General features: G+C 35.0%; 1 protein-coding gene and 1 long non-coding RNA gene across 6 annotated transcripts in view; one reads left to right on the top strand and one right to left on the bottom strand.

Moving 5' to 3' along the window:
• The window catches only part of LOC103794506 (uncharacterized), a 95,970-nt gene extending 92,167 nt beyond the window's left edge, over nucleotides 1-3,803 (bottom strand). For 3 of the 4 annotated variants that reach the window (XR_013520178.1, XR_013520176.1, XR_001912849.4), the window contains exon 1: nucleotides 3,749-3,803. This is a non-coding gene — a long non-coding RNA (uncharacterized LOC103794506). Of the gene's footprint in view, nucleotides 1-2,146; nucleotides 2,197-3,748 lie in introns of all 4 variants that reach the window. The other variant, XR_013520177.1, reaches the window with a different exon arrangement.
• Nucleotides 3,804-4,115: 312 nt separating this feature from the next.
• Nucleotides 4,116-22,251, top strand: ZRANB2 (zinc finger RANBP2-type containing 2). Of its 2 annotated transcripts, XM_003733469.6 has the most exons (11): nucleotides 4,116-4,211; nucleotides 6,348-6,400; nucleotides 6,491-6,599; nucleotides 8,246-8,328; nucleotides 12,914-12,990; nucleotides 13,222-13,356; nucleotides 14,484-14,653; nucleotides 16,135-16,221; nucleotides 18,611-18,769; nucleotides 19,787-19,861; nucleotides 20,404-22,251. In XM_003733469.6, exons 1-10 carry the CDS (start codon nucleotides 4,156-4,158, stop codon nucleotides 19,818-19,820), a joined length of 963 nt encoding a protein of 320 aa, XP_003733517.3. In that variant the 5' UTR covers nucleotides 4,116-4,155; the 3' UTR covers nucleotides 19,821-19,861; nucleotides 20,404-22,251. The 2 variants fall into 2 exon arrangements, with proteins under 2 accessions (XP_003733517.3, XP_002751063.3); XM_002751017.7 differs by lacking the exon at nucleotides 19,787-19,861.
• Nucleotides 22,252-22,785: the final 534 nt, after the last annotated feature.

Below are 22,785 nucleotides of genomic sequence, written 5' to 3'. Positions count from 1 at the left end.
TAGAATTTTTCTTTCAAATTAGGATAGCTGAAAGAAATTTCTTCTGTAGAAATATTCCTCTTTGAAACTCAGCTATAGTCCTTGAACTCAAATAACCTCTTCTGATCATTATCAGATGTATTCATGCATATTGTTCATTGTTATCCCAGACTTAGTATAGAGGATTTTTCTCTTGACACACAATTCTCCCAGAAAAATTTTACTAACTACAGTTAGTACAGTTGAATAACTGTTGTTGTATCAACTGCATGTCATTTACCAGCTCTGGCATCTATTATTCCTATTGACACCATCAAGTCACTACCTCCTTCCTACTCCCAAGGGTGATCACTATCCAAGATTAGTTTTGCTCCTTTTGAATTTCATGTAAATGGAATCATATAGCACATGCCATTTTGTGTCTGGTTTTTTTTTCAATTAAGACTGAATTGGTGAGTGAAATAAATACTGTTCAATAATATGATTGTAATTTGTTATTCTTGTTACTGTATATAACATTCCAACTGTGTAAATATGTGACTATTTATTTATCCAGGCTACCATTTCTTTTTTTTTTTTTTTTGAGATGGAGTTTTGCTCTTGTTACCCAGGCTGTAGTGTAATGGCGTGATCTCGGCTCACCGCAACCTCCGCTTCCTGGGTTCAGGCAATTCTCCTGCCTCAGCCTCCCGAGTAGCTGGGATTACAGGCATGTGCCATCATGCCCAGCTAATTGTTTGTATTTTTAGTAGAGACGGGGTTTCACCATGTTGACCAGGATGGTCTCGATCTCTTGACCTCGTGATCCACCTGCCTTGGCCTCCCAAAGTGCTGGGATTACAGGTGTGAGCCACTGCGCCCTGCCCCAGGCTACCATTTCTAAGCAATTGAGAAGCTTCCAGTTTGGGCTATTTTGAATAGCACAGCTATGAACATTATTATATACATCGTCAGTGAACATTATGTGCATTCCTGTTGGGAATATGCCTAAGAATGGAATTTCAGGGTCATAGTGTATAAAAATGATCAGATTAATAATTCTGACATTTTCCAAAGTAGATGTATCAAGTAATACTTCCACCAGCAATGTATGGGAATTTCACTTGCTCTACATGCTTTCCGACACTTAGTATTGTCTGAATTTTTCATTTTAGTCAGTATGATGAATGCATAATGGTACTACATGGTTTAATTTGCATTCCCCTGACTTGCGGTACCAACTAAAACATAGTAAGCCCACAATAACCTACCCTTCCTATTGATTACAGTGAGAAACCAAGAAAAAATACCAAAAGCAACTACCTCAAGACTCTGGAAAAACAAACAAACAAACAGTCAAAAACAGGTAAACTTGAGTAGAAAATGAAAACCTGGAGAAATGTTATGTGTGTTTGTTTTTCCTCTTTTCTCATAGCTTTTGACTTGAGGCCTGACACCTAGTGAAACTATGGTGGCAGCAAAAACTGACAGAAACCTGTATTTCTTGCCAGATGAATGGGGATAGAAGGCTTCTGTGGGCCAGAAGTTATTGGGGGAATACTTAATTTCTTTCTCTTTCTCGCTTTCTTTCTTTCTTTCTTTCTCTCTCTCTCTCTCTCTCTCTCTCTCTCTCTCTCTCTCTCTCTATCTCTCTCTCTATCTCTCTATCTCTATCTCTCTCTCTCTCTCTCTCTCGGCATTGGCCCAAGAGTGAGGGCCTAGGCTTGGACATCTAAATACTAAAAAAGCTCTGTTTTTCTGGACAAATAAAGTGGGAAAGGAGATCTTTGTGGTCTGAAGAGTTGTAGAGGGAATCCACATTTTTTCCTCTCTCTTTTCTCTCACTACTTTGTCTCAGAATCTGCCCTAGTCATCTGCTATGCCAGGTGGCTTAAACTCCAAGAGGAACCTCATATTTCTGGCCAGAGGATCTTGCAAGACAAAGGAAGAGGAATGTAAGAGGAGAGAGCTAGAGAAGAGGATCCCCTAATTCAATGTATGAACCCATACAAGTTCTGGGTTCACACCTAAACCAAACATGTGCAGGACAGACACAAAATAGCATAGCAAAACTGAATTTCAATTTAAACTACTGCTAACATGCCCAAATAATCTCTGAGTATAGCAGAGATTCAAAGCAGCATAACAAAGCCTTTGAAAACCCAGCTGATATGGAACCAGTACTCACAGGAGATGAGACTGAACTTTTGACCTGAAACAAATTCAATCCATTGCCTCCTAAAACAAAATAAAAAGCAACATTCCTCAAGGCCGTTTAACAGGACTCAGTCTTTGCAACATAATATTCAAATTGTCCTGGATAAAATCTATAAATACACAGCATAAAAGAAATGGAAAAATGTGCGCAATTTGCAAGGGAAAATATAATCAATACCTGCCAACTCCTAGATGACCAAAATGTTATAATACAGATTTTAAAGCAACAATTATAACCAGAAAGTAGTTGAACAATTCCTCTCCTAAATAGTCACACTTGCATAAAAACATTTCAGTCAATGATGAACCACATATACAAAGGTAGTCCTATAAGATTATAATACCATATTTTTACTGTACCTTTTTTATGTTTAGATGCACAAATACTGTGTTACAATTGCCTACAGTATTTAGCACAATAAAATGTTATACAAGTTTGTAGTCTAGCAGCAATAGGCTATACCATATAGCCTAGGTATATGGTAGGCTATACCTGCTAGGCCTGCGTAAGTACATTCTACGATGTTCACACAACAGCAAAATTGCAGAAGGTGGCATTTCTCAGAACATATCCCTATCATTAAGTGAAGCATGACTTACATGCTGTGTTCTAAAAAAATATCTTGCATTTATATACCATAATCTATGCATAAGAATGCTCATACTAGGGTTGTTTGTAAAACCAAGTCTGGTAAACAGAAGGAATAAACTGTCACAAGGAATATTACCAGTATACATCAATGAAAATAACAGAACTACACCTATACACTTCTACATGCCATTACCTAGGATTAATTTAGAAGCATAATGCTGCATGAACAAAAAAGAGCACATAACCAACTATCCTGATACAGCTCATCAAATTAAACTTACATGTGTGTTAGGTTTTGAAAGGAAGGCCAGTGTTAAAGAAAGAGAGGGTGGCTTAACGCAGGCTTTAAAACCAACATACGGCCTACAGAGATGGGAGACCAGCTTAATGACAGTGCCCACTGCTACTTACAGGCTGGGGTGATTTACAGGCCTAAGTTGGTGTGGTCTGGGGGCCCATGGCCTGCTGCATGGGAAAATGTTGATAAGTGTTCCCAGGATGAGGCGGTTCTGGCCCTTGCTCTGGTGGAATGTGGTGTTCTCTGCACTTTCTCCCAGCAGAATATAATAAGAGGCAGGCTGTTTCTCAACGCCCGAACCTCGTGGAATGTTTCACTTTGACTAAGGCCTGTAAAATGGCAAGGGGGGATTACAAAAATGGTGCAATTTGGACTAACAATGTACATAAATTAAATTTTTAAAAAGCAAGAAAATAAATCCCAAATATGGGAGAGTATTATCTCTGGAAGAAAGTAATGGGATGGAATCAGGAAAGACACTGGTAATTTAAACAATGTTGGCAATATCTCAGTTTTTAAATTACCAGGTGGTTCCCACGTATAAGTTGCTTACTTATCTGTTACACCTATTTATGTATTTTTTAAAAAAAGGGTCTCTAAATGATATCCTATGTGTATGAAATAACAGAATTCTTGTGCCTTAGTAAAATAATTTCTCTAAAAACTTGAAGAGACAAACAAACCTCACACCCCGTGAATTGATCAGTCACTTCCGCCTCTACCTTTCCAGCTCCGCCTATGGAAGCGGAAGTACTTTACTTTAAGGTCCTCCCACCTGTAGGGGGCTCTCCGAGGCTTCCAGTGCCACGAAGGCCTCCTGCCTGGGTTGTCCTTGTGGCGCCTGTTAGTTTAGTGCTAGAAAGGGTATCTGTATTTTAACTTTTTCATCTAAGAAACAATAGCGCAGGCCTCTTAGTATGGACGACAATGTTCAAGCTGAATTCCTGACCAATGCCCTCATTGTCAAACCCTAACGCCGTAGTAGGCGGGAGTCAGGCGGTGTTGGGACAGCCCCGAGTTGCCGAAAGTCCCCGGCCCGCTTTCTGCCGTGAAGACATAGCTGCGGGTGGCTGTGCTGGTGGCGTTCAAGATGTCGACCAAGAATTTCCGAGTCAGTGACGGGGACTGGATTTGCCCTGACAAAAAGTGAGTTCAAGAAGGGTCCTGAATTGGGGCGAAGTTTATTAGTGGAGGCTTTCCCAGTTCCGTTCGGCATTTTCCTTTTCTATGATTTCCCGTGCCTTAAGGAAGGGTTGAGGCGGCGAACCGCCAGTTCCCGGGCGGGAAGAAGGATCCCAGTCTCCTCATGAGAGAGGTCTTTCCCGGAGTCTTTGTTCTAGATATGTCTCCAGCGTTTCCCCGACATTACCTCTCCAAGGTGGCCTCTCTTTAGAGTGCGAGATGGCCTACCTTTTTGCCCCCACACCCCACCCCCGCCCCGGCCAGCTTTCAGCGATAGGAAATCTCTCCGTCAGGCCAGCTTGGTGTTGAATCTCCCCCACGTGACTTTTCCCTGCAGAACTTTATTCTTGTTCACGGAAAATAGTGCTTTCTCGCACTCGTCCGTTTGCCTCTTATAGTTCACCTTGTTTTGTATTTTTCCTCAAACTTTTCTTCCGTGCTATTTTTCCCGTTTCCCCAAACTGGTTTGGGAAATTCTGACCATTTTTTTTGTCGATCATTAATTTCTCCACAAGAATTGGGCTTTTCGCCTCCTTAGAGCCGAAAAGGAGGGAAGAGGCCTGTGTTTTTGCCTATTCAGCCCTTAAGATGCCTGCAGCAGTGAAGCACATGTGTTAGTGGCCCTGCTTTTTGACATTGTTGCAGAAGCCAATGTGCTCTACTAAATTGTCAATCAGATTTTTTTTTTAAGGGTGCACAGATAGGTGTATCTATTCAGAAATAACATGGAAAATAATTTAATGTACAGCTCATGTTCAGATAAAAACTTTTATTTCTTGTACCTAAATTAGCCATAAAGATGTTTTGATCGTAAAGAGCAAAAACTTTGGAACAAACCTGGGTTTAATTAAAATTCTATAACTTATTTAACTGCTAAAAAAATAAGAATAGAATTGCTTTTTTATAATTAATACATAAAATAACATGGATAGGGTATGTAAACAATGAAAATTCTAATTGGTAGCTATTGATAGTAATTTGATATTACAGTGACCTGAAGGAGTCGTTCAAGCCTAACAAATGATATTGAATAGAACCAAAGTTATATGTTGTGAATAGTATTGCTCTGAGTGGAAAGACATTATTGAAAATATTAAAAAGAACAACTTCTGACTTTTGTTGTTACCTGTAAAATAATATGGTTTTTTCAGTGTCTTTAATGACAGCACAGGTAGATATTTGAGGTAGGAATCAAGGAGAGTGCATTTCAATTCATTAACAAATACATGAATAGAATGTTGCTTGTACAAGATGTATAAATCCAGGAGACGTTTTCAGAGTATATTTTCCATACTTAGTGGAGTCATAAGGATTATTTTTAGGGGTGTTTCATCCCATACTTCACATCTATGTTGTATTCTAGTATAGGACTTTAAAAATCAGCCTTTAAAAATTTAAGCATGTACATGTGCACTACTAAGGTCATGTGAGTGAACCAGTAATTCTTTAGGTTTGAGTTTGTTGAGCATAAGCATAAAGTCATGCTGTACTACATGAGTTGATTGGGTTTGGTGGTTGTGTCACTTTTCTCAGCTAAGTCTCAGGTTTGAGAAATGCCCTGTAAAACTCAGTTTACTTATAATTATTGAACGTTTTTGTATTTTTAGTCACTGCAACCTATCATCTTTGATTCCTTACCATCCTACCTGCTACCTGCAAAAAGATAATTTCATTAAGATGCATGAACCCCTCCTTGATTTGTAGGGTTTTTTCCTCACTGGTCCACTCCTAGGGTTTAAAACTCCCTGGTACCTTGTAAGTAATTACTGAAGTAGAGTAAACTCTCACTTCCAGCTTTGTAAAGAGATTATAACTAATGATATGTGCTAATGTGAGGACTTGAGGCGAAGATCCTAAGTAACGTAACCAAGACCACATAACTAGTAAATGGTAGATTGGGATTTCTTATCCTGGATTTGTGACTCCAGATCTAATATTTTCCCCCCACTAAATTGTGAGGAGTTTTTTGGTAGGTGACATTGACATTAACGTGACTAAGATGGCTTAGAAGTTCTGGATTCCAGATATGTAGTGAGGACACATTAAAATGCAAAATTTTACAAATTTAAATTTTTATAAATGCTTTTTATTCTGTTTCAGATGTGGAAATGTAAACTTTGCTAGAAGAACCAGTTGTAATCGATGTGGTCGGGGTAAGTATTTAAGGAAGATTCTGTTTATACTGTCTATACTTCATTTCTTTGTTTCTCCAGGTTCATCTTTCATGATTTTTCTATTTTCAGAGAAGACAACTGAGGCCAAGATGATGAAAGCTGGAGGCACTGAAATAGGAAAGACACTTGCGGAAAAGAGCCGAGGCCTATTTAGTGCTAATGACTGGCAATGTAAAACGTATGTGTTTTAAATTATTGTCTGCTCTTTATTCCAAAAAAAATAGATCTGGCCATTACTTGCTTATATTACCAGCTCTTATTAGTCACATTGACAAGCCAAGGTAACCCTTTAAATCAAAAGTTTGTTGATTGTTATTCAATCTCATCTTTAAGTATAGTATAAAGACATTTTAAGTTATTCTTTGCATTTTTTAATGTTATAGTTGCTACTATGATGGATTGTGTATACCAGTAAACAAATATTTATGGTGAGCTAACAACCAGTTGCAGGGTGGCAGTACTTAAAAGTACTAAGGCCTACTTCTTTGTTAATGAAAAATCCCCCACATTTTTAGACTGTATTGTTAGTGTGAAATACACCGCAAAACTCATTTTGTCTATTACAAAATAATGTCAGAGTCATAAGTTGTGTGCCATAAGTAATTATTCCAAATTATAGGTGTCATAGTTGTGTGCCATAAGTAATTATTCCAAATTATAGGTAGGTTTCGTAATGATTTTTACTTTTGGATTTAGATTTAATTCAATTATTGATTTTTCCAACTTCCATCTTTTCTCTATGCAGATGAATCCCATGTGTTTGAAAGAGGACTAAATAAGAAAAGAGCATTAAATAAATTTCTCTTTTTGTTCATTTGTATTTTTTGTTTCGTGTTTTTTGTTTTTGAGATGGGGTCCCACTCAGTCACCCAGGCTGGAGTGCTGTGGGGCTATCTCATCTCACTGTAACCTCTACCATCCAGGCTCAAGCAGTCCTCCTACCTCAGCCTCCTGAGTAGTTGGGACCACAGGCACGTGCCACCATGCCTGGCTCATTTTTTGTAGTTTTGGTAGAGACAATTTTACGATGTTACCCAGGATGGTCTCGAACTCCTAAGCTCAAGCGTTCGGCCTGTCTTGGCCTCCCAAAGTGCTGGGATTATAGGCAAGGCATGAGCCACTATTCCCGACAAGAGAGTCTTAAATAAATTTCTGATCTGCTAGATTACAAATTTGTATTGGAAAAGTTTCCAGCAACAGATTTGGTCACTGGATTTGGTATGCTGTGGAATTCAGTGCTTGAAGTGATTCCTCAAAAAAAAAAAAAAAGAATTAACATTATGTATAGGATATAACCATACTCTTTAAGGTAAATTCAGAGACTGAGAAGTTACTGGAGCCTTTAATTTAAAGTGATAATTTTTTCATAAGGCATCAGAATTTCTATACTGGTTCAGTATCACTTATCTGAAATGTTTGTGGGCTCAGCATCCCTAATCTGAAAATCTGAAATGCTACGGTGAGCATTTCTGTTGAGTCATGTCCTCTTCCAAAAGGTTTTAGATTTTGGAACCTTTTTGAATTTTGGATTTGTGGATTAATGATACTTGACCTGTGGTTATAGTTTATCGTTTAATTCTCAAAATTACAAGGGCACTTCATACTGCATAAATTTTGCTTCTCTGGTTAAATGGTTCAGTTTGTTGTTGAAACCCACATTTACTCTTCAGACCATTGTACATTTTCTTTGTTTACATTACCACTTAATAAACATTTCTTTATGATAGTTTCATCCTAGTTTTTATTTTAAAATTCTAAAATACCTAAAAATATGATACTTACCTATGTTATAGCCTACTAATTTGATATTTTTCACTTCTAAAGTTGCAGCAATGTGAATTGGGCCAGAAGATCAGAGTGTAATATGTGTAATACTCCAAAGTATGCTAAATTAGAAGAAAGAACAGGTATGTTACAACCAGATTTTAACTAAGTAATTTTTTTTAAAGAACTAAATATTGAAACAATAATTGTATCACCTTCGATTAAGTGCACAGTAAGTGAGGATTTTGGGTATTCTGCCCTGAATGTTTCTTCCTGGGGATTTTCTCCCCCATATACACATACAAATTTTTTGTTTCACAATTTATAAAATAACAGTGTTAGGGAGCTCTACCCTAACAAGGAGGGGCATAATACTTTTAGAAATATTCTCCTCCTCTCCCTTACAGTGGTTTTCGTGTTTTTTGTTAGTAATGATAAAATGACATCATTTTTTAATTCTTTTGATAGCCTGCTGTGACTTAAAGGGCAAGGCCACACCATTTAAAGTTCTTCTAAAGCTTAGGCAATAATTCTGAAACTTAGCTAAGTGTTAGGATCATCTGAGAAACATTTTAAAATACAGATTGTAAAGTGCAGAACTGTTAAAGTTACTTGGCGGTAGGTTTCCAAAATCTTCAGGTTGTTTGGATGGTGTTTAGTAATCATTGGCCTAAATAATAGCTGATCACTGCATGTGTATTACTGGTGAAATGAAAATGTTTACGTAATAACATATAGTTTTCCATTATCAGCAATTAGCCCAACCACGTTAGCTGTATACTTCAAATCAGATTTTGTCATTCAGCTGCTCATATGTCACGTGATCAAAGGATTCCATCTATATGTAGTCACCCTGTCAAACCTACACTTGGTGAATTACTTTCCTGTTTTCTTTGCCTCTCTAACTTTAGGCTATTTTCACTGTCTATTTAGTTTCTAGGGATCAGAGGGCCACTGTTGAATCTTTTTGACCTGGCTCTTATAGACTTCAACAGAAATTCTATTTTTATTCCCCCCCTCCACCCCTTTTTTAAAAATTATATTCTCATATGTGGGAACATTATAACATAATGTCCTAGATTTTTTTGTTTCCTTTTTCAACCCTCAAATCCTACCTTTTTCTTAGGAAGTGATTTTGCCTTTCCACTAACTGGGTAGGTTAAGGTCTTCTGACAAGAATCTCCTTTTCAAGCCTGTAATCCCAGCACTTTGGGAGGCCGAGGCGGGTGGATCACGAGGTCAAGAGATCGAGACCATCCTGGTCAACTTGGTGAAACCCCGTCTCTACTAAAAATACAAAAAATTAGCTGGGCATGGTGGCGCATGCCTATAGTCCCAGCTACTCAGGAGGCTGAGGCAGGAGAGTTGCCTGAACCCAGGAGGCGGAGGTTGTGGTGAGCTGAGATGGCGCCATTGCACTCCAGCCTGGGTAACAAGAGCGAAACTCCGTATCAAAAAAAAAAAGAATCTCCTTTTTTTCTTCCCCTCACCGAAGGTATGCACCGAATCCCGCCTCCCCACCTTTGATTGTTTATATTCTGTCTCCTTTGTAGGTTTCTCTTCTTTTGGCCACTGATGTTGAGATTCTTTGTAGCCATCTCTGGTCCTCTTTCTTTCCTCTGTTTTCTAGGTGTTTTCTTCCAAGCGCAAGGTTTAAGTAACTTTGCATGATGCCCAAGTTTATGTCTCCACCTCAGACTTCTTTGACCCATATATCTAGCTGCCTGTTCAGCATTGCCAGGCAAATGTCAAACTCATTATATTCAAACTGAATTTGTGATTTTCCCCCTGGGACCTAACCCTCTTCCAGTCATCTCTTTCTCATGATTAGTAACACTCACCATACATTTGTTACATAAGCTGGAAATCTTCTTAGCCTAGATAGCTCTTTCTTGGTGTCTCCCATACTCAAAAAATTCTTTTCCATTACCACCTTAGGCAAAGATATTATGTTTTATGGAAAAATAGCCACTTAGGTGGTTTCTGCATATGGGTTTTTTATTTCCAAATTTAAAACTCCCTTTTAAATGGGTTTTTAACCATTTTGATTGCTTTTAGGATAAATTCTAAAATCTATTTAACAGTTTCAAAATTTAAAAAAACTTTTTCTCTTTTCACATTCTCCTTGACCTATTTCCTAACTCCTTTATAGTTTTACTATCAAAAGAACCATGGTTTAACAGAGAAGTAAGCAAATTTTATAGTGATAAATTCTCACTCTTCTTTACTCTTCGTCATTTTTCAGCCATTTTGCTGTCTTGAACCTTTCCCACTTACCTAGCTGCAAGTATTTGTCTTTGCTGGTAACAGTTGAAGGTGTGAAATAACTTACTCTGTTTCTTTCCAATTTCTTTTGGCTATTTATAATAAAGCAGTACAGGGTTCAGGGAGCATTTCCTAAGCCTGAGACAGGATATGAAAAAAGAGAATGTGATTCACTACTTCTGAAAGACAGCTGGCTTTTCCTGCATAATTCCATCAGATTTTTCAGTAATTTACTTTTCCTGTTTCAGGATTTAGCGTTATTGTTGTTTTTGTCAGCTTTCTTTAAAAAAACAACATTAAAGATAATGGCACAAAAACTATTTCAGTACATTGTGATTTTTATTCTTTTGGATTATTTCCATAGAATAGGTTCTTAGGAGTTAAATTAATTGTTCAGAGTATTGAATCACAATTTTCCTGTTAGGCCTTAGTTCTTCCTTTGAAGTGCATGTTATATTCATCTCTTTTCCTCTTTTTTTCCATTGTCACAATCCTGATCCAAACAATCATTTTAAACATATGTTTGATTCTTTCCTGGCCTTTCCTCAGCTTTTTACATCATACTGTGAGACAAGTTTGAAAATATATTCATTCTAAGACACTAAAATCTACAGAAATTCTTGGTTGCTTTTTAAAGCCTTCCAAAGAAATTCAGATTCATTGAATGATTCCAGAATTGTGTTTTCTGTATATATTCCTTGAAGACATAGTTATAGGCCACTGTGCAAGGTCTTGGGGATACCTGGGTGAGCAAAATAATTTACAGCACCAATGAAATGAAGTCCTCTTTTACAAAGCTTATGCTTAAGCTAAGAGTGAAAGATGAGTTACCCAGGGATGACTTAAACACTCTTCTTTCTGGTTTGTAGAGAAGAAATTAGGAGAGGTGGTGGCAAGAGTGGAAATAAGAAACCAATTTATACAGCATTACCTGCATTGCTTTAAATCCGTAGAATGAAGGAAACAAACATAGCATTCCATTGATTCCACTATCTCAGATATTAAGTGAAAATGATATGCTTCAATTTTTTCATCATAGGGAACTAGTGTATTTCTCATTTGCAGGGGAAGAGTTAATGAGCTAGCTTTATATGGGCTGGGTTCATACAACATAACTTACTAATGTATTTGTTGTCAACCATTTTGCTGCTTTTTCTGTGGCTTTTATGAGAAAATGTGAAAATTGTTCTGTATTAGCTGTGATACTCATTTTAAAATAATTTTATTTACATACTTTTGAAAAATAACTACATGAGTTATAGTTCACTTTCTAATCTTACTATAATTTATTTTTGAGCTCTCCATATTTATATTACTTTTCAGTTTTTTTCTCTGTAAATTATTTCTCTAGATCCCATGTATGTTTAAAAATACTAACTTACAAGTATTTTGAAGTTTTCACTAGTATAATGAAGAAAATATGTTATATTAGTGTGGGGTTTTTTTTTTCAGAAAGTGAAATTTTAAAAAGATTTTTAAAATGCTAATAGGCAAATTTTAAGTTACAAGTCCTAATTTTTATTTAAAAAACTTTTTATTATAAATCTATTTAATATGTTGCTGACTAATGAAGTCCTTAAGTCTTGAAATCACTGGCCTTATGTGCTGATACTGCACTGGAGTATGTGACCAGTTAGATTGTATTACTCTTGATCAACACATACATCTTTAATTTTCCATGGGAGACTTTTTCATAATATGTCAGCTCACTTTTCCTAAAAGTAGCTCATTTTTAAAATTCCAGTCTCTCCTTTAAGCTTATGTCAGAGACTTACCAATTGAATTGTATACATTGGTTATGACATGAGAGAATAGTGGTTTGCTAATCTCAACTAGTTTTTAATAGAATGATTTAGTTTCAAAGTTTACTGGCTAATTCAGAGAACCAGTGTGACCTTTACATATGTGTTAAAAAACAGTTGCATTAAAACCAATTTAACCAAGGCCAAAGGATGGCCTTTATTGTGTTACTGTATTTGCCTATGTAATTAGGACTTTTCCAAGCTCTAATAAGGCCCACTACATTTTAGAGTAGCAAAATTTTAGTGTATCAGAAGATTTCAGAGTATTTGAAACTGGTAAACAGTGGAATTTAATGCTTAGTTGTTAATGAGCCTACTGATCCCAGAAGAATTAAGATAAACTATAGAGGAAAGGCCTTTAAAACTTGGTTATAGCAGAAGTTTGAAATGTTTTCCACCAGTACATTCTATGAATTTAATGAGTCATAAAGGACAATTTGAAGTTGAAAAAAGCTAGAAGTGTAGCCATATGATGTTCCAACTAAGTCATCTGTATTTTCTGTGGTGATTTCTAGTATGCTTTCTTAAAGACTAGTAATTTATTAGATGGATAGGCAGCTGTTGTTCATTAGATATTTTTGTTTGGAGATTATTTGGGCATGATGTGTTTAATATTTAAATGAATTGTCATAGGGTAACAATTTGTGACCTCTTTTTTAAGGATATGGTGGTGGTTTTAATGAAAGAGAAAATGTTGAATATATAGAAAGAGAAGAATCTGATGGTGAATATGATGAGGTAAGCTATGTGTTGGTGTTCAGGTTGAATATAAATTAGAAAAAAATGATAGAAAAATTTCTTAAATGCAGAGGAAAACTTTTAAACTTTATTTTTGTAAGTGCAATTTGAGTCTTCAGCAATGATCATTTTCAGGGAATCAAAACAAATATCTAAAAATAATTTTTTAGAAAATGTATTACGTTTAATGTATTATCAGCTGACAAATATTTTGAAATTGTTTTTGTCTAGTTTGGACGCAAAAAGAAAAAATACAGAGGGAAAGCAGTTGGTCCTGCATCAATATTAAAGGAAGTTGAAGATAAAGAATCAGAGGGAGAAGAAGAGGATGAGGATGAAGATCTTTCTAAATATAAATTAGATGAGGTGAACAACTTTCTCGACTTATTTCCCCTTTGTCTTATTTGAGTTATACCATAACCTGAATACTTTTGACAATCTTAGACACTTGGTAAAAATATATTCTGTGTTTTCCTTTGTTCTCACAAAGGTTTTGAGTTTCCACTTTGCCAAGTACTGTTTGTACTTGGAACACTGTTGTTCTGGAGATACAGTAGTGACCAAGACAGAACCACCTTTCTCTTTTTCAGTTCTAGTGGAGGGAAGATAATAAACAATATAATTTTGATGGCAATAATGTTATGAAGACAAATGATGTAATAACAGTTTAAAAGCAACTTTGGTTTTTGCTGATGGATAATGTCTAAGGAGGTGAAGTTTGCGCTGAAACTTGAATGATAGGGAGGAGCCACCAATAAGAGCTGAGATGAGAGCACATTGAGGCAGAAAACAGCAAATACAGGTTCCCTAAATAGGAAATAAGCCAGCATCCTTCAAAAATACCATACATAGGCTAGTACAGTTAGAGCAGAGGGGAGAATGAGTTGAGGGGGACAGCATACAATTCCAGTGATACTTGTTCTGTCAGGCCAGAGTGTAAGTTTTATGCCATATTAAGGGTAACTTGGAGCCTGATCATAAGAGATTCTGAAATGCAACCAAAGAAATAATAAGCCAGTTTTAAAGTTTTTAAGGAAAAAGTGAGATATATTTTATCTGGCTGGTGTTTCTGATGACTCAGTGTCTTGAGATATTATAGAGGCGGAATGGATCTTCAGATTTAAGGAGACCAGATAAGAGATTACTGTAATATACTAGAGAAGAAGGAACAGAGTTTCTAACTAAGATTAAGAGTTGTGGATTCAAGGACTTTTAAGGAGGTAGACTTGAAAATTTTTAACTAATGGGGTTGTTACACTATGTATGACAGAAAAAGAGTGTATAACCTCCAGGTTTATGTCTGCAATACCCAAGATAAAGTTGCCACGTCTCTTCGAGATGAGTTTAGTAGGTGAATTTTAGAACTCAGAATGAATTTACTGAGATACCTGTGATACATACATATGGAGGTGTTCAGTACACTTAGCCGTTTTATCTTTTCTGGTAGGTAACACTAATATCTAAATGTCTATTTATAATTGAATTTTTGTTAGGATGAGGATGAAGATGATGCTGATCTTTCAAAATATAATCTTGATGCCAGTGAAGAAGAAGATAGTAATAAAAAGAAATCTAATAGACGAAGTCGCTCAAAGTCTCGGTCTTCACATTCACGATCTTCATCACGCTCATCCTCCCCCTCAAGTTCAAGGTCTAGGTCCAGGTAAACGGGTACAGGTCAAGGGTAACACCAGTCAAAATGTCAGTATCTAACTTTTTTATTTATAAATTTTGTTTTTCTTGACAAAATAAACTTTCCTTTTAATTTTAAAAATTTAATTCAAGTCAACTTTTAAATAATTTTTCAGCTTAGTGCCATACACCTGTTGTCCTCTATTTTTAGAAATGTAAAGTCTTGGCATGAAACTTACTAACGTATTTTGGCCTCATGCATTTGACTAAAATAGACTTAAAAACTGAATTAAATCCTTACATACACTTATATTTAATTAAGCCAAAAAAATAGCTTACATTTAGAAATTAAGGGAAGATCTGTATTTTTATTCAAGATGTTGGAGGCTAGCACAGCAATTTTCTAGGTATTAATTAAATCATGGCTTGTCACACAGTATTTTGTTAGTCTGCTTTGGTATCAGTATTCTGAATAAAGGAGCATATTCAGCCATATTAGTTCTGTTGACTAAATGCTCTTAGTTTTGAGATGTCCAGGAGTAAACTAAATAGAGGACTCAGTTGGTGTACTTGAATATTCTTTTGTTTGTTGATATAAAATACGTAATATCTGATTTTATAGTTAACAATAAAAATAAAATTTTAGGTGAGTGAAAGTAGTGATTTAAATTAACAGAGTCCTCTTAAAAAACCTTAATCACAGTTAATTGATGGCATGGGCAATTTTAATCATATTTAGGAATAAAATATTAGCTATTAGTATATAACAACTAGACATGTGTTAATTGAGCACAACAAAGCCTGAGAGCTTAAGGAAGTGGGGCTATATAACTAGTAATTTTGTGGTAAAAATACAGTGATCTTTTTCCAAAGGTTATTATTATAAGGGACAAATTATAGTTGTAAATTAGATTAATGAATTTTGTGAATTTAAAAATTTGTATGGACCATATTTCCCTTTGTGTCATATTTTCCAGAAACTTAATTGCCTAACAGTGACAGAATTATATATTCTCCCTGTAATTCTCTTAAGCATTGAGTATACAGAAAAATATAGGGATAAAATACATGCATGCCAACATTCAAAGCTTTGTACTAACTAGAAATAGAAATAGAAGGGAATTTATAAAGGAAAATGATGGAGACATTTTAGAGAAATTAAGTAAAAACTGCCACATTCTGTTTCTTGGATGGGTTAGTTCTGGGTAGCTTCTTAATTACTTGTAAACAGAAAGTATTCAGTGTTTTTGTAATAAAGTGATAATACTCAATGTTTTATTTGTACAGTTGAGTGGCTGTAGGGTAATTTAATCACTTGGAAAGTGATGGTTATTTTTAATTATCTTTTGTTACTAAAAAAGCTTATTTAAAATCGTATTTTGAAAGTATGTATCTTGTATAGTTACCTTTTTATATGAATATGAACTCTAATACCTATATTTCTTTCAGTATTCATATCACAAAGTTCAATTAAATGGTCCTGGAAAAAAAAATCCTTCCGTGTTGTTCCAGGTCCCGTTCAAGAAGTACTTCCAGTTCGCAGTCAAGATCTCGTTCCAGTTCCAGAGAACGTTCGAGATCTCGTGGGTCGAAATCAAGGTGAATGAGGTAGCATCTCTCTGTAAAGCAGAGAGAAAAATATTTAAAGGCTGCAGAAGGTGTTGCTGCTTTTTTTCCCCTTATTTTGCTTCTACCTGTCAATTTTATTTTAGCATTAGCTAACTAATGCACTTGCCTCAGCTTAATTTTCTCACCATAAAATGTTTCCATTGCCAGCAATGTGCCAAGACATTCCCATGATTGAAATAAGGTGGCTATTTTGCATTATGCAGTGTTTGTTATTTTGGCGATAAGATGTGATGAAGTAGGAAGATGCAGCCAAGTCTTATTGCCACATCTGTAGTATATTAAGGCTAAACACAGTGGCTTATGCCTATAATCCCCGCATTTTGGGAGGCTGAGGTGGAAGGATCACTTGAGGCCAGGAGTTCAAGGTTGTAGTGAGCCTTGATCACAGCACTGCAATCCAGCCTAGATGAGAGAGAAGTGAGACCATATCTCAAAAAAAAAAAAATACATAATAGTAGTTCAAATAAAATTACATATGTAAATAAAAAGAAAAATTTTCTTCATTATTAAAATGTGGAAAAATAACCCTGCCTCAAAACAGGTTCTGTTTCACAAGGCAGTTGTTTTCAGAAACAAATTTGCCATTTATATCAGATAAAGTTCCTAGAAAGTACTGTATACACATTTTCCCTTCTAATTTTACACAGGATATTATTTATAGAGCACAAAACACTCTAAAAACTAAATCAGAAAGTATAGTTGGTTTAGTTAGGACATGGTCTTAAGTAGCAGTAGACAGTGTTGTAAACATTCTTGTTGCATGTAGTCACATCTATAGAGGGAAACATAATTTGAAAGATGCTCTCGGGAAACTTTTTTGTATTTAGTCAAAATGTGCTGTCTTTGTTTTTAAGTTAATTTATGATGACCTACTAAAGGTATCTAAAATAAAAGTAAATAGCAAAATGACTGAAATTCCATATTTGTGGAAATTCACATTGAAGTCTAACAGTGGCTCTTTTGGTAAAAGTATTTACTTACTGCTTTGAATGAAATTTAGCATTAGAGGGCTAGCACAGTGTAAACACGTTAAGGAGAAGACAGTGGTGTGCACATTTGCCTTATTAGCCAATAAGAAATAGATAACAAGGCCAGGCTCAGTGGCTCACGCTTGTAATCCCAACACCTTGGGAGGCCAAGGTAGGAGGGCTGTTTGAGCACAGGAGTTCAAGACAAGCTTAGGCAACATAGCGAGACCTGATCTCTACTAAAAATAAAAATTAAAACAAGAAGCCAGGCATGGTGGTGTGTTCCTGTAGGCTGGGGTGAAAGGATCACTGGTGCTCTGGAAATGGAGGGTGCAGTGAGCCATGCTTATGTTACCGCAGTGCAGCGTGGGCAGCAGAGCAAGACCTTGTCTCAAAAAAAAAAAAAATAGAAGTAGAGAGCAAATATGTTTTTAATTGTTACCATTATTTAGTATCAATATTTTAGTACTTCATAGGTTAAAATCCTTAAGTTCTGGTATTCCCTTTGGGAACCATTATAATTAAGGTTTACAGAACAGCCTTCATATACTTCCCAAACATTTTTGCATTGCTTGTAACTTTCCAAAGAATTCTCCTTTTGGGCTTTCTGGTTTTATTTTAAGCCCAAAGGTGAATTTTTTGGGAAGTTTGAGCTAAATTCCTTCAACCAAAATACACAAGTGAAGAAAAAAAAAATTGTATTTAAACATTTGCACATTTACTTCTACCTGAAGCATGTGAATGTCAACACTTCATACTTCATAAGTAGTGGATTTTCATAAAAATAAGTATTGCAAATATAAATCATTTTAAAGTTACATTTTGTTTCTTTTTGAAGATTTGGCAGTTTGGTACATTTACTAGTCTTTTGTTTCTGTCCCATATACCTGATTTTTCTGTAACAGCTTAACTAATGAGTTGCATAATTCCACATGGAATTATATTTATTTTCCTCAGGAAGTGGTTATGTTTATTTTCCTCAGGAAGTAATATATGATACATATTTTCTCCTTAAATGGAAGGATGAAGAATGTAGTTTCTAAACATAAAGTCCTGTTGATGCATTTACCTGCTGATTTTATAATACTCTAATATTTGTGTATACTTTGGAAAGCCTTAAAACAAGTCTTAAATTCTATGTTGATATAATAAGCAGGGTTTTAATTACATATAATAGAAATTTAAAGAGATGAAATTAAAATAATACACCTAAGTAGATTGTTTTCCTGGTTGATCCAGAAGTCTTCTGTTGAGTAAGCAGTAAGTATTCTTCCTTATAAAATTTTCATAGTTGTTATATACATCCTGTTAATTTTGGAGTTATCTGATTAAATAATCTTCCTTATTTCTTCTTTTAATGAAATGTTTGATTTGTTTCTCAATCGATGAAGATCCAGCTCCAGGTCCCACAGGGGCTCTTCTTCCCCACGAAAAAGATCTTATTCAAGTTCATCATCTTCTCCTGAGAGGAACAGAAAGAGAAGTCGTTCTAGATCTTCTTCATCTGGTGATCGCAAAAAAAGACGAACAAGATCACGGTCACCCGAAAGGTTTGGGTTTCTGTAGAAATAAGAATGGGTGTTCTTAAGTGTGTTTAATAGATAAAGTAAATTTCCTAGTCAAGGGTTAGATTTTTACTATCTCCTGTGTTCCAACTTTCTACTTTTAAACTTTCAACTTCAAAAAATCAGATTACTTTGTTTATCCTTTGTAATTTGATCAGGTTATTTAGAATTGTAGATCATACCATTCTTTGATCATTTTATTGTTTAAATTTTATATATAATTTTTATAGCCAACTCTCGGTTATTTCTGTCTTTCGAGATTGCAATTCAGAAACTATATGCTGAAGTAATTTATGAGTTGACTTTTGTACTTATGCCTCTTTAAATACTAAAAGTCAGGAATTCTAGAGCATCTATTTAAAAATTAACTTTCATATCATTGGGAATCTGTCCTCATTTAAATACGTGTAAATGCATTTCCACAGCAAATTGCTCCATGCCCTTTATCTATAAGGAGATTATTCCTTGTAGCTAATACATTTTTCATCTTGCAGTCCAAATCTTTTTTCAAAAAGACCTTTATTAGGTTACTTTATCTGTATTGACACTTTTAATAATGGGAGAGTGCAACTGTCATCTGCCAGCCTTTTCTGCAACAGGCTACTCAGTTTCATTAATTTTCTCTTTGTTCTCAATTATATAGTCATTTTAATGGCTTTATTTGTAGTCTTTGCAAATTTTTCATATTCTATTAACTTGTGAAAATAAAGATTATGTAAACTCTGATAATTGCTGGGTTCAGTGGTAGGATTATCTCATGATTCCTACTTGTACAGAATGATTAGTTTTGCTTCTTCACATTTTGGAGTTTAGATGTTAAGATTACACACAGTCTTATTTCTCTGCCTTTGTTTCTTTGTAAAAAAAAAAAATTACTCTGTATTTGAGTGGAATTCATTCTGTTGCTTTCTTACCACTTCTGCAAATTTTTATCTTAGCCACATATAATCCCCCTAGTTTGTTGTCATCTAAACTTAATGAACATGTTCTCTATTCCATAAGCCAGGTGATTGGTGAAAACACTAAACAACCCTGAGCCCAGGGCCAACCCCTACGGAACACCACTACTTTACCCAGGTTGATATTGACTTATTCATATTAGCTGCATGAATATAACCCTGTAGCAAATTGTACAGTCATCTTGTGTGACCTAGATTTCCAAAACTTATTTATGAATATATTTTATCATACACAGAAGCCTTGCTGTATCTTTTTCACATATAGACTTCTTACACATTCTACCCCGTGTCACAGGGATTGGTTTAGTCACACTTCCATTACCAAGTGTGTATGCTTTTGTTGTGCATTTTCTGTAGTTTTACACATTTTTGCAAGGCTTTTCTTCAGTATCTTAAATAATTGAGAGGTGGCTATATTTTGAAATGAGAAGATAACTTTTTTAAATTATAGAGAATTTAAAGTTGTATTTGTATCATAACTGGGCTCATATCCAAAGTCTGAACATCAGTTTACTTTATGTGTGTAAGTTTCTATCTCAGTTTTTAATTCTTTTGCTAGCATTATGGTACTGAATTTTGTATATTTTCAGTCTTAAGAATGAATGCTGAAATTCAGTTTTAGCTTACTAGTATGCCTACTCTCTCCATTATGTCTTACAGACGCCACAGGTCATCTTCTGGATCATCCCATTCTGGTTCCCGTTCAAGTTCAAAAAAGAAATAATGCATTAAAATTTACATCTTAAATCCAGTACAGTGCATGAAGCATATTTTTTAAGAAGTTGGTGTTTTACTTGGTCAGAAGTGCTAAATCTGCTAGTAGAGGTGCATGCCTTTCATTGCTTTTCAAAACAATACATCTGTGTTTATTTGTGAAGTTAAAAGTAAATAGCATTTTAAGCCATAATGTCCCAAAATAGATGCTCTGTCATTCATTATTTACAACCATTTGCTCCATTTAAAACCATTTCAGCTATAACGAAGTACTTTGCTTCCTAATTTAAACCCATTTTTCTCATTTTCAAATACATCCTGTCCATTGGCTAAGACAGGATTACCTAGGCTTGCCTGAACTTTGGGCATGGAGGCAAGACTGGAAACTAGTTGGAAACAACATGTTTATGGAAAAGAAGTCAACCTGTTTATGCTGTTAACGGATGTCAAAGTGATTCTCACCAAAAAAAGTTAAAACTATGTTGTAAAGCAGCCAACTGTAAATGTCTTTATTTTGAAATTCCCTATGCTAAGGGTGCCTTAGAATCATTGTCTCTCTTTTATCCAGCTTTACTTTTTTGCTCCACCACATTTAATGCAAAAGAGTCTTGTGACGTCTAGAAGGAGAGAAGTGGTATTTATTTTCCTTTCTGACACATAATTTGGGGCAAAAAAGAAAGTTTAACAGTTTATCACTTCTCTGCTGATATGGTTGCTTGATAAAAACATCTCAGAATGTTTACCATATTTTAAGAAGCTTTGTGTGATATTCTTTAAACTCTAGTTATCAAATATAATAAGGTAGAAAAGGCTAAATCATAGTTAATGAGCAAATTAAAGTAAGCTTTAAAGTGTATTTCTCTTTTGGTGAAAGGCCAATGGAGACATTGTGAATTTAAGTGAATATTGGCCTCAAAATGTTAACTGTGAACACACTGCATATAATTTTCTTCTGAATAACAAATTAATGCTTATCTCTGCATGATGTAAGCAAAAATCATTATTTTTCCTATTCATTTGAAATCAGTTATGGCTTAAAATGCTTTCGGAGTTTATTTCTCAAAATCTGGTCACATGAGCTTCAATTTGTTTTCTGGTTTAAAAAATAAAAAGATTTCTCTTAACAGTGTTTCCAGTGACAATGCAAGGTAAGTATATCAAGGGAAATCAACACTTGTGCTTGGGGGCTTTTTGTTATGGGGTATTGATTTCTGTTCATTGTTTTTTTTCCCCCATAACATTGTCTGCTGCAATTTAAATAAAAATTACGACATTTTAAGATATTTCATAGACAGACCAAACAAAAATATGTTTTTTATTTTAATGTGAATGTTTTTCTCTTCAGCTGATCTAAAAATGAAAGCAAAATATCTTATGTAGAAATATTTTGATAATATTTTTACAGTGAGCTTTCCCGTGTTTTTATGTCTTAATTTTCTTTGCCGCATTTATGTAGGTTGCACAAGAACTTTTACTCTCTTGTATTTGTGCCTCAGACTTTTTGAAAGTCTACCTTCTAAATTGCCCAGATGATCTAGATTCTACATGTTACCATTGGTTTATTCTTGTGCTTTCTGTATTTAAAACTTTGGCTGTATTAAGCAAATGCAAGGTTATAATTTAGCTAATAGTAGTTTATAGACAATTCTGATGATTATGATTTCATTTGGTTTAACTAAGCTGTACTAGTTCATTTCATAAGGAAATGATACTGTAGACAAATGTAAATAAAGCCTGTGAGTCAAGCATCAAGTGGTGTTTGTTAGAAATAAACTAGAGATTTTTAAGCCGTGATCTAATGTTCATTTTTAAACTAATTGTAGTTTCATTTGTTACCTTTGATTTGTTAATTTTTTACACTCTTTATATTCACCTACCTTTTATATAGGAGTGCTTGGTGTTTTAAATTCCAAAGCCATTATCACTGCAACCTCAGAATTTTTAATTTTAACCTTTTTTTTTTCTTTAAGAGAGCTCCTGAATTAGTTGTACACTTCTTGCCAGAACGTTACATCCCTTATTCCATGTGGTAAAATAGCATATCATAGTGTGCTTCCTGAGTTACTCTTAAACTGTCACCCTATATAAAGCACTTGACGGTCCACTTAACAGCTAAGTTTTCTTAAGTTTCTATTTGGAATCCTTTCATCTAAACAATATTGAATGATATCTGGTAATAAATGTCCAAGTTTAGAACTAGATCTCTACGCACAATTACCAAGCTAAATTAAGTCTTTGAAACCATCTCGTCTCCCTTCTTGCTGTCTGGCATACATAGCTGGTATTGTAGATGTTGGTAAGAAGGTAGGGAATTTCATCACTTTGCTC

Source organism: Callithrix jacchus, chromosome 7, assembly GCF_049354715.1.
Source record: "Callithrix jacchus isolate 240 chromosome 7, calJac240_pri, whole genome shotgun sequence".
In the NCBI taxonomy this organism is placed as follows: Eukaryota; Metazoa; Chordata; class Mammalia; order Primates; family Cebidae; genus Callithrix; species Callithrix jacchus.
The sequence above is the reverse complement of the archived record's forward strand: the minus strand, read 5'-3'. Positions and strand labels throughout refer to the sequence as shown.